The sequence below is a fragment of the Drosophila ananassae genome, chromosome XL, assembly GCF_017639315.1.
Source record: "Drosophila ananassae strain 14024-0371.13 chromosome XL, ASM1763931v2, whole genome shotgun sequence".
In the NCBI taxonomy this organism is placed as follows: domain Eukaryota; kingdom Metazoa; phylum Arthropoda; class Insecta; order Diptera; family Drosophilidae; genus Drosophila; species Drosophila ananassae.
In genome coordinates, this window is record NC_057931.1 from 9,414,425 (window position 1) to 9,423,710 (window position 9,286).

Genomic DNA, 9,286 nt, shown 5'->3' on the forward strand with positions numbered 1-9,286 from the left:
GATTATATTAAAAAATTCTTCAAAACTATCAATCAATATCAACTATCAACTTAAAGCAGACTCCAGTTCTTAATTTAAGTTTTTAAAATAAAAAATACAAGAAAAAAATGTTTAAAATTAATAAAAAATCTTGTACTTACAATCTCCCATCGATTTATTATCGATTACAATAGAAATCACCATAAAACTGTTGCTAAAACTCAATTAATAATGGATTAGTTTTGAGTTCTTTTTAAAATCAGACTCCAATTCCCAATCAAATTTGTTGATAACTTTGATTCATAGTTTCATGAAATAATGATCGATTTATTATCGATAAAAATATCAGCAAACCTGTCACAAAAACTCTATTAAATACCAAATCGATTTATGTTTTGTTTATTTTTTTAGAAAACAGACTCCAGTTCTCAATCAAAGTTGTTGAATGGAATATCCTGGCACTCCTGGGAAAAAAAACTTGGCAACTTGTCTGTCTATGATAGTTTCACCCCCTTTACTTTATCCACCACTTTACCCCCCTTTTTCTATAACTACTTGTTGTTGTTGTTGTTTTTTTTTTTGGAAAATGTTTTGTTTTTGGAGTTTTTCCGATGCCACACTTTTTGCGATATTGGTAGGGATGGGAGGCTACAGGCTGGAGGCTACTGCAATTTATGCGTCCTGGCCGCCCTGGCCGACAGTTGTGCAACCGCACAGTTCACCACCCCCCTCCCCGACACACACACCCACCCCCCTTGGCCCCTATCCTGCTGGACAGAAAAGTGGCCCAGAAAAGCGCGGACTGCCAAACCAACTTCAAACTGGCAATATAAACACATAAATCCTGGGCCACTGATACACACAGATTCCGTTAGAGGGCGCCACTGTAAAAGGGGCGTTGGGGCCAAAGCTGGGGGCGTGGCACTAGTGTCTGTCCAACTTTTACAAAAAAAAAAACAAGAATTACAGTTAAACGGGGGAATCCCCAACTTTTATCACAAAAATTTTTCGGTACCACCTTCAAAAATATTATTGGGGCGTCTCTGGGCAGTGGGCGTGGCTTTTCTACCTTTTCACTCTATACCCCCTTTTTTTGGCTCTAACTTTAGTTTATTTTTTTGGCATTTTTTTCTGTTTGGAAATTGGCAAAAAAAAAAAGAGAAGAAAAATAAAAGGGAACTTGTCGATGTTGGACAAAAGTTGAATTATTGCAAACATGGGAGTATCTAGCAGATACTTTTTTTCTTTCAGGGATTTCAGGGATTCAGGGATTCCCGGCACATGCATTATGAATTCTATATATATTCCGGAGAATGGCTGCGATGAGCAGACAACAAGCTGTTTGCACTTAAAAGGCTTAAGGTTCCCCCCATCAGACACACATAAAAAAAAGCACAGACTTTTCTCTATATTTTCTTTTCTTTTTTCTTCAGGGGATTTCCCCGTGCCCCGTGTGGCATCAACAGTGCAGTGATTGAGTGCAACTAAATCCAGTTTCTAATGCAAAATGATGTATTATCTGAGAGGATGCAGGAAACTAAAGGAATAAGTAGTCTGATTTAAGGAGATGAGCTTCCACGGAGAATAAAAAAGGGTTTAGTGCGGAATTTTAAAATAAAATATTATTTACAATAAAAAAGTATCTTAAAAGGTGTTATATTTATATTAAATATAGTACTCTTTATAATAATTAAGTTTTACATATTAAAATTAATATATATTTTATATTACTTAATGTTTTTCAAGAACTTACCAGTTACTAGATTCTATAATTATTATTTGCTGCAAAAATAATATAATATTTTATTATTATAATTTACAAATCATTAAGTCTTGATAAATATTAAAATATATAGTGTTTTTTATCAACAAATTATTTAAAATTAAGTAAGTAAATAAATAATAAAAATAATAATAAGAAAAGGTTCAATACATCTTCTATAATTTTTCATAAATAGTTTCTTTTTTGAAGACCGAGTTTGTTTTTAAATAAAAATAATTGTAAGTCTACAAGTCTTAAAAATAAGGAATAATTTTTATAATATTTATATTTTTTATATATTTTTAAATCTTTTACCTCCTTTTTTATTAAAAACTTACTCAGAGACTATCTTACTATTCCCAAGACTTGGAATCAAATTTCTTTTTAAGACCTTACTTTTATAACTAATTTAGTTAGTTTTATTTATAGTTTATAGAGTAACTAATATAATCACCTAAAATCTCATCAATTTCCATTAAAAATTCAGATTCAAAACAGCAAGGTCAGTTATTGGATTTTTGGGAAAAATCAAAGCCCGACACCGAATGGTAACAGAAACATCAGCCCTTTTGGCCCACTTTTGATGGTGCGACTAGACCATTAACCAGGCTTAGCCCCGGGTCGGGATTTGTCTCTCCCCCTACCCCTTTCCCTCTCTCTAGACCCCCCTCTTTTTTGGCCAAAATGGAAAACGTCTGCCCAGAGCCATAATAACTATATCGATGTGCATTTCGGGGCGACTCGACTCTCTTTCCCCACAAAAAAAAAAAAAAAAAGAGCCCAACTTTGTCTGTTTTCTGTTGCCTGTTGTCTGTTGTCTGCTGGTGGCAGCACTAAATCAATGTTGGAATTGTATAGAGAGAGAGGAAGAGAGTGAGAAGTGAGGGGGAAGTTGCCCCAAAGGGGCGCCTCTGGGCGGCCAAAAAGGCCGTCAATTTAGTTACCAAACCGAGGCGAATTTCGAAATGCAAACTGGCCAAAAACCAAACGAAAATGTAATTGACGCGCCCTGCTTAGTTGAGGATTCCAGGGGCGTTTCAGGCCCCCCCCCCCCACAAAAAAAGGGGGGACAGAGTGGGGTGATCGGCCCCATCATCACTTTAAATGTTGATTGTCGGTTTTGTGGCCTCGAGAGAGGAGTGTCGCGTTTTTCGGCGTTTTGCCGTCGCTGCCAGCGAAACAAATGTTGCAGCAAAAGCAGCAATGTTGCAATGTTGCAAGGTTGCATGCAGCACAGAGAGGGTGATGAGAGGGTGCTGCTGTGCTGTGCTGAACTCGTTGGCCTGTCAATTGAAAAGGTCGTAAACGGGTCAAATCCAGACCCAAAACGTAGTGTCAGTGAATGTTTTATGGAGAAGGGGTTTATGGGCTTGGAGACTGGGTTTGTGGGGGTTTTTGAAATTAAATATTAAATAATAAATATCAAAAAATTAAGAAGGGGATAGTTAATGAGTTAATAGTATAGCTTATAATTATAGTAATAATTTTTTTCGGCCCGAAGTTAGCTTTCCTTTCTTGTTAAAGAATACATTATATCCGATTACCGGTTGTCTATATTTTACTTTTTATAATCCAAACACTTAATTAAAGTGAAATTTATTAATCATGTTCAATTTATGAACTGCAGGAGCCTTTTTAACTTTTCAACAAATTGCATAAAATTATGTAAATTTCCAAATTCCAGACATCATTTTTTAATTTCCAAATTCCACTTCTGAAGGTGGTTGCTTGGGAGATCAATCCTTCCTTCGGATATATAAACGAAAGGATGTCCTACTATTCCAAATTGGCTTTCTATCAAATGAAAAATAAAAAAAAAAGCAATTATTTTATGAAGACGATGAAGAATTGGAATACCTACTCAGAACCAAACCAGAATCCATGGCCCAATTCTTGTGCCCAATTGTGATCCGGATTTCCATCCAGATCGCGATCGAATGTCGAGAACTTTGTTCCCTGAGTGAGATTGAAGAGGGAAGTATCTCCTCTACAGCCGTCAATCTGTTTCAGGCTGTAACCTTCGCTCCTGTCGCCCACAACGAAGTTCTCGCATATTACTCGCATATTTCTATAGAATCTAAAGACTGCAGAAGGAGGTGTAAAATAGGTAATATACATCTCATGCGGCTTCTGGCTCGTTAAAATATGTAATTTTTCAAGTCCAATGAAGTGTTGCTGCCTCACATCTCCAAATCCGTTTAAATACTGATCATATGTTTGATTAAATTTCGTTGAATAATAATATTTAGAAAAAACCTCCATCCATCCAGATCCAACATCCTTATTTGAGAAGCAAACCACTTGAAAGGGTTCCAATCCTGGGAAATGGATTTCTGGGTAGACAAAGATTCCATTTTGTGTTGAAGGACACCGATCTGGAAGATCTGAGAAACATTTGTTATTTCACATTCCGAATTATTGAGTTTCAGAAACTTACCAACTTGAGTTGAGTTGAAGTGAGTAGTATTCGTAGCTTCATTTTTTGCCAATACTCCACTTTCCGCAATAGTCGCATTGTTTTCTGCCTCATTGGGTTCAGTTCCACTTCCACTTTTCACAACATCTCGCAACTTTGCTATCTCTTCGCTGAAAAGATCCTTCAGCTTGCCGAGTTCAGAGGTTTGGTCCTGCAACCGAGTGATTTGAGCTGCTTGTTGAGATATTTGTGCCCTAAGACTTCGGAGCTCCTCATCTTTATTTTGATTCTGTCCCTGCAGCCTCGCATTCTGCCGATTTACGTTAACTAGCCTACTCTGAAGTTGTTCATTTTTCAAATTGGTTTCATTTAAGATTTTCTGCGATTTGTCTAATTCACGATTAGTCAGTTGCCACTTTTCCCGTACCTCTGCGAATTCAACTTCAACTTTATGATATTCACGCTGAGCTGCCGTATGGCTTTCTTGTAATTGACGATATTTAATATTCTCTTCGTTTAGCTTGTCATGAACTTCTACATGTTTCTCCAGCAATTTTGAGTACTTGAGGTTAATTTCATCCAGTGAGTCCTGTAGCTCTGCGTTCCTCCGATCCTTCGTCTGGCAAACCTCAAAATATCTGAGAAGGGGCTTGACGATGGGGTAGAAGACCGACCCGCATTCATCCTCCATCTCACTGGTGACGTAACACGCCTATGGAATTTGAATATTTGTTAATATCTTGGAACAACTTCACTCCAGACCGCTATTACTCCTTCGTCCGATGCCAGGGAGACGGAAATTAAGCACAGGAACACCGCCGGTAGAATCATTTTTTCTTTTTTTTCGATTAAAAAACACACTTTTGCCTTCAGGCCACTGGAAGAATTCGACTGATGGAGCCAAAGCCCGGGCTCTGGCTCTTATAGCCCTCCCGAGAGACTCTAATCTGTTATCAGACCCGAAACTCATGCGAGAGCTGTCTGTGAAATCTGAACTGAATGGCATAGTTTTGAGATAAGAGGGCCAAAAATTGTCATCCGTATGGGATGTATATATAATATAATATATATATTATTCAGATCTGAGCTTGCTGACCTTGACCCTTCCATTGACACACTTTGGGAGAAAGCCAAACAATTATAGACAGAAGCGCAATCTTTCGGATGTTAGAGGTTAAAATCAACTGATAGGCATTATTCGCAGAAATATTCAAAGCATTTATTAAACATGTGTACATATGTTCTAAGATCAAATCATTTAAATTGGGGAAAAGCGACAAAAAACTATATTATACCCTTGCAGAGGGTATTATAATTTTGGTCAAAAGTGAGCAACGCAGTGAAGGAGACAGCTCCGACCCTATAAAGTATATATATTCTTGATCAGGATCACCTCCTGGGTCGATAAGAGCATGTCCGTCTGTCCGTCCGTCTGTCCGTCTGTCTGTTTCTACGCAAACTAGTCTCTCAGTTTTAAAGCTATCGAGTTGAGCCCTTTCCTGTTTTATTATAATATTGTAATATATTGTAGTTGTTGAGTTTTTATTTCCTTTTTATAGATCCTCTAGAACCCCTTCTTATAAAAGAGTACAATAGAGTGTCATATTTCCCGTTTTAATCAAATGACATCGAACTCTTCAGGATTCTTCAGGACAGGCAGAAAGGAAGTGCAAGGAACAGAACGAGGGAAGGCCTTATTAGGGGTGCCAGAATTGGTCAGGGGAAGAAAAAAGGTGACAGGTGAGAGTTCAGGGGAAGGGTCACAGGCACAGGCACAGGCACAGGCCCAGGCCAGGCAGAGGTAGAGGCTATATTGCTTTGTCATCCTGGGCTCCGCTCCCCTAATTGATGGTCCTCCTCCACCTCCACCTCCTCCATCACCTCCGCAGCAGCAACCCTCCAAAGATGAGAAAAAGCAACCCTCTGATAGGGAATGTGGAATATGAAAGGAAGCACCCCCTAAAAATCCAACACCTCTGTCCCCTCCCTACCTCACTCCCATTTTATTTGAGGGCTTATTTAATGCCTCACTGGCCATGATGCACTGCCCCAGAAAGGCAGCAGAAAAAAAAAAAAAAAACAAAAAAGACCAAAGGGTCGCAGCAGCAGCCCCCTTTAAAAATGCACATAATTAAAATTTATGAGCGGGTCTTAAATAAAGACATAGACAGTATCCCCCCTCCATCTAGATGCAGAACAATCAAATTAAATACCTGTCGGAGGGAACAAAAAAAAAAAAGCGACCAAACGGAGCTCAAATGAAATGAAATTGTAATGGCAATTTGCTGGAAAAAAAAACACAAAAAAATAAAATGAAAATGAAAATGAGAAAATGGAAGGAAATTAAGGGGAGAAAAAGGACACTAACAAAGAAAAAAGGACAAATGTTTTAAAAATAAAACTCCATCTAGTCTCCATGACCTTAAAGAAATTATAGAAGAATTATGCTAAAAATTGTATACTTTATTCCACTCACCCAATACCATTTGAATAAAATGTTTAAAAATAAATTTTTTATCTCAGTACCCCCTCGACTACCAAAACATCCACAAATGTGTCCAGAACGTGGCCGGGCATCTCGGGGTAAAGGTCAAGTAATTACAAGTAAACAAAGTTAGAGGCCAGGCCGGGGCATGGCATGGCCTGGCATGAAATAAAGAAACAAAAACCAAAGAAAAACAATCTCCAAATAGTCGGGATGGAGGAGTCTATTAAATGGCGACAGCTGACAGCCGGAAAGGAAAGAAGAGTCAGCGAAAAAGAGATGTTTATAAAAAATATATAAAGGTCGAAGGTCAGATGATGTTTCTTTGAAGACTTGAAGCTCAAGGTCTTGTAGCAGAGACTAGAGATGACCAGGATCCTGCTGAGGCTCTGCTTTATAAAGTTTTCTATCTTGGCGACCGTGACATGGCGACCGTGACTTGGCGACCGTGACTTGGCGACCGTGACATGGCGACCGTGACTTAGCTAGTGTTTGAACCAATGAGCTCTGCCTCTAGCAGAGACTAGAGATGATCAGGATCCTGTTGAAGCTTTGCTTTATAAAGTTTTCTATTTTGGCGACCGTGACATGGCGACCGTGACTTAGATAGTGTTTGAACCAATGAGCCTGCCTCCTTTAGCTTGCCTCATACAACCAACAAAACTAGTAAACACCAACAAAACTAAGCAAAGGTCATAGTTCAGCGCTTGTTAGCCTCTCTAAGTCGCTTTTGGCGACTCTGCATCCAAAGTTCCTGCATCAGCTGATGACCATTTCGGAGTTGCAAACAAGCATCTACCAGATGATGAAGTTGCTCGTGATCCTGGCGTCGTTGTCGGCGTTCTGCCTCTTGAAGCCGATTATCCTGGCGACCGTGACTCTCGACTGCTCCGCCCTTCTGTCTCTCCATCTGTGCCTTAAACTCCGACAGTGGCACCGGTTCAAAGAGCAACAATCTCACCTGACGATCAAAGTCTTTTTGCGCCTCTTCCTTGGACTTTTTGGGCGGAGGTGGCTTAACCGCGGCAGTGGGTGGTGGCGGTGGAATATCCTGCCCCAAGATTATATTTTTAAACCATTGAAATAGATCATAGATGGCAGAGTTCTTGGGCTCTGGCGTCACAGGCTCTGGAGTTACTGGATCCTTGGGCTTCTCCTTCTTTTTTTGAGCCGCTTCCACTCTCCTCCCGCGGCGCCGCTCCATGGACAGTCCTATATGCATATTATAGAGATCAATAAAGAAGTGAAGCATATAGGTACTGTCCATGGAGCTGCCCCTCATCAGTTTCGGTGCATCCAAATGGGGTTCAAGTCCCAACGAGTCCAGCGCCTCCCGAAACTTTCGATAGTTGTGTTCCCACAAGGACATCGGATGGTTGTGGAGATTCTCCACCTTGACCGATCCGGGATAAAGGCTATTTAGTAGCTGGCAGTAGACCACTCCACTCCGCAACTCATCCATGGTCTGAACTTTTCCACGGATCAGGGCATTGACCCAATTGATGAGGATGGTGGGATCAGTGGGTAGACGACGTGATCGAATCGCATTGAGCACTGAGGGTGGTTGGGGATTGTAGTTGAAGGCCTTGGAAGGTGTAGAATAAGTTTGGAACTCACCTACTTCAGGAGGATCTGATTCAGAAGAGTTCATGTTGGGTTTTGTGGCTTTCTCCATTGAAGTGGTTGTGGGGTGTGACTGTTTCAGGAAGTACTAACTAATGACAGGTAGATTTCAAGCACTAAGCCTACTTGTTGGTTGAAAATATTTAAAAAGAGGCTACTTTCGTCACTAGTATTTTACCTTTAAAAAAGTTTCTTGTTTTAATAACTACTTAGAACCATTAAATTATACTTTTCTTATGCAATTAGCTATTCACTTAACTAAAATCACTTAAAATATGACATCAAAAGGGCTTTCGTCACTAGTATTTTACGTATAATTCTAAGTTTCTTCAACTAATTTATTTCCTAACTTCTAAGTAACATAAACTTATACCTTTCTTGTGTTATTATCCTTGATCTTAAGTAAAATCTTAAAAAGTATGACATTTTAAGCGATTCCGTCACTGTAACTCTGTTTTAATAACTTCCAGGGTAGATAAATTTCGACTCCCTTGCCGGAAGCCATCTTCTCCTTATATATTTTTTTTTTTGGGCCATTGGCAAAAGTAAAATCCCAGCTCAATCGAAGTATTTCCCGCATTTTTTCCACCCACGGTCGCTGTCATAAATAACTTGGGCTTTAAGCATTATAAACCGCATCTGCATTGGGACAATTCCGTCTGAGACCCACGAACCATCTCCCCCCACCAACCATTTCAGCCATTTTCATTGCAGTTTTTAAGCCTGCACAAAAAAATCATTTAAATTTTCCATTTTCCGTTTTTTTTCGTCGCTTTTGTTGCCGAATTGATGGCGAATAGCAAGGATGGCCTGGCAGCCTCCTGGTTGCCTGGTTGGCTCGTCAAAAAATAAATTTCGAATAAATTTATGCATGCGAGTGAATTTGCAGTACGGAAATTTGTTGCAGTTGCAGTTGCAGTTGTCACTGCCGCAAGTTGAGCCATTTGAGAAAAAAAAGGCGAAAAAAAAACACCATACAGTGTGGGTGTTGCAGGCAGCGAGTGGATGGCAGGCACGAAAC

The 9,286-nt window shown here is 39.5% G+C and overlaps 2 protein-coding genes across 2 annotated transcripts; both read right to left on the minus strand.

Annotated features, from left to right (window-relative positions):
* Nucleotides 1-3,248: 3,248 nt before the first annotated feature.
* Nucleotides 3,249-5,079, minus strand: LOC116655362 (angiopoietin-4-like). Its single transcript, XM_032453171.2, has 4 exons — nucleotides 4,929-5,079; nucleotides 4,179-4,869; nucleotides 3,603-4,125; nucleotides 3,249-3,535 (listed from the first exon to the last, which is right to left on the minus strand). Exons 1-4 carry the CDS (start codon nucleotides 4,986-4,988, stop codon nucleotides 3,478-3,480), a joined length of 1,332 nt encoding a protein of 443 aa, XP_032309062.2. The 5' UTR covers nucleotides 4,989-5,079; the 3' UTR covers nucleotides 3,249-3,477.
* A 1,768-nt stretch (nucleotides 5,080-6,847) lies between these two features.
* Nucleotides 6,848-8,369, minus strand: LOC6504701 (microtubule-associated protein RP/EB family member 1). Its single transcript, XM_001966333.4, has 2 exons — nucleotides 8,260-8,369; nucleotides 6,848-8,196 (listed from the first exon to the last, which is right to left on the minus strand). The coding sequence occupies exons 1-2, from the start codon at nucleotides 8,315-8,317 to the stop codon at nucleotides 7,343-7,345; spliced, it is 912 nt and encodes a 303-aa protein (XP_001966369.2). The 5' UTR covers nucleotides 8,318-8,369; the 3' UTR covers nucleotides 6,848-7,342.
* Nucleotides 8,370-9,286: the final 917 nt, after the last annotated feature.